The sequence below is a fragment of the Emiliania huxleyi genome, assembly GCF_000372725.1.
Source record: "Emiliania huxleyi CCMP1516 unplaced genomic scaffold EMIHUscaffold_8038, whole genome shotgun sequence".
Classification (NCBI taxonomy): domain Eukaryota; phylum Haptophyta; order Isochrysidales; family Noelaerhabdaceae; genus Emiliania; species Emiliania huxleyi.
Window position 1 is genome coordinate 1 of NW_005195989.1, and position 1,292 is coordinate 1,292.

The 1,292-nt window shown below is 66.8% G+C and overlaps 2 protein-coding genes across 2 annotated transcripts; one reads left to right on the forward strand and one right to left on the reverse strand.

Moving 5' to 3' along the window:
- Positions 1-15: 15 nt before the first annotated feature.
- On the reverse strand, positions 16-520 carry EMIHUDRAFT_258699 (hypothetical protein; the record flags this gene model as incomplete). The annotated part of the gene is made up of 1 exon (XM_005759237.1): positions 16-520. A coding segment is annotated over one exon (505 nt), but the record flags the coding sequence as incomplete, so codon positions are not given.
- Positions 521-786: 266 nt separating this feature from the next.
- Positions 787-1,268, forward strand: EMIHUDRAFT_258700 (hypothetical protein; the record flags this gene model as incomplete). The annotated part of the gene is made up of 1 exon (XM_005759238.1): positions 787-1,268. A coding segment is annotated over one exon (482 nt), but the record flags the coding sequence as incomplete, so codon positions are not given.
- Positions 1,269-1,292: the final 24 nt, after the last annotated feature.

Consider the following 1,292-nt stretch of genomic DNA (forward strand, 5'->3'; position numbering starts at 1 on the left):
CAAGTCAATAGACACTGATGCCATAGCTGGCCAAAGGCACGCGCACGAGCGGTACGCGCGCCAACAGCTCATGCCCCGCGCGCTTCGCGAGCCACGACGGCGATTTGAATCGAAAGGCAGAATCAAAGACATCGGCATCGAGCGCCGCGTTGAGGTCCGAGAAGAAGGTGGAGCGCGCGTGGACGAGACTCGCGCAGGCCTCGCGATAGAGCATCGGTCCGTCCTGCAGGACCATCGTGGCGACAGTTTTGAGCGCCTTCAGCTTGCTGAGATCGTGGTCGTCGCCACGGAAAGCGTCGCTTGTCGGAAGCCTCCCGTCCATCATGCGGACGGCATGCGGTGCAATCGCAGCGTCGAGCTGTGCGATGCAAGACGCAAGCGTACCAGCGCAGCAGCTGCGCACAGCGGCGCGCTCGGCGTCGTCGGGCAGCGAGCTGTCCAGGAGCCGAAGTTGAGGCGGCGTCGCGGCGAGAAGGCCCGCGACAGTATCGAAGCGGCCGGGGCCGCCGTGAGTCGGCATCGTGTCCGCGGCTGTGTACGGCGGCTGTGTACTGGGTTCGAACCCTGTTGAACGTGGCCGCTCCAGCGATTGACCATACCCCCCCACCCGTCGAGCAGGCCGCCTCCGGCGGCCAGGACCATACCCCCCCACCCTTTTGGCGCCGACCCTACCATACCTTACCCCGCAAAAAGTTGGAATCCTGCTCTCGAAGAATTGCAGGGTGGCTCGCGCCGCGACGCACCATTGCGTGCTCTTGCCTCGACGGGCGCCCGGCGCCTCTCAGGATGTCCGGCTCCTCCACGCCCGACCTCACGTCGGTCGCCGAAGTCGGGATCGACTTTGGTGGTTTCAAGAACATAGACCTCTTCTCGCAGGGCATCTATCAGCTGCGCGTCCGTGCTACCACTGAGTGCTCCAAGCGGCAGTGCCCGCCCTCCACCTTCGAGACGGTCCGGCAGGGGCGCGCTCCTCCGCCTCCCACCGACGGCTCCTTTCTGCCGGCCCACGTCCTGGAGGAGAGCGGCGACTTTTGCCTGCCCTCCTTTCGCGTGCGCTTCTGCGACGAGGAGGTGCGGCTGACGACGACGGCGCGCTTCCGCGCCGAGCTCTCTGTCGACAGCAACCCGCGCCTGCGCGGCGCCGACGACGGCTGCGCGGTGCCGCTCGAGCCGGTGCTGCTGGAGGTGCGGCTGATGCACGCGCGCTCAAACTCGGTCTTCGACGCGGCGGGTGACGCGGCCGCGCAGTCGCGTGCCAGCTTCAAGCAGTACGCCCAGCAGACGCTGCGGCT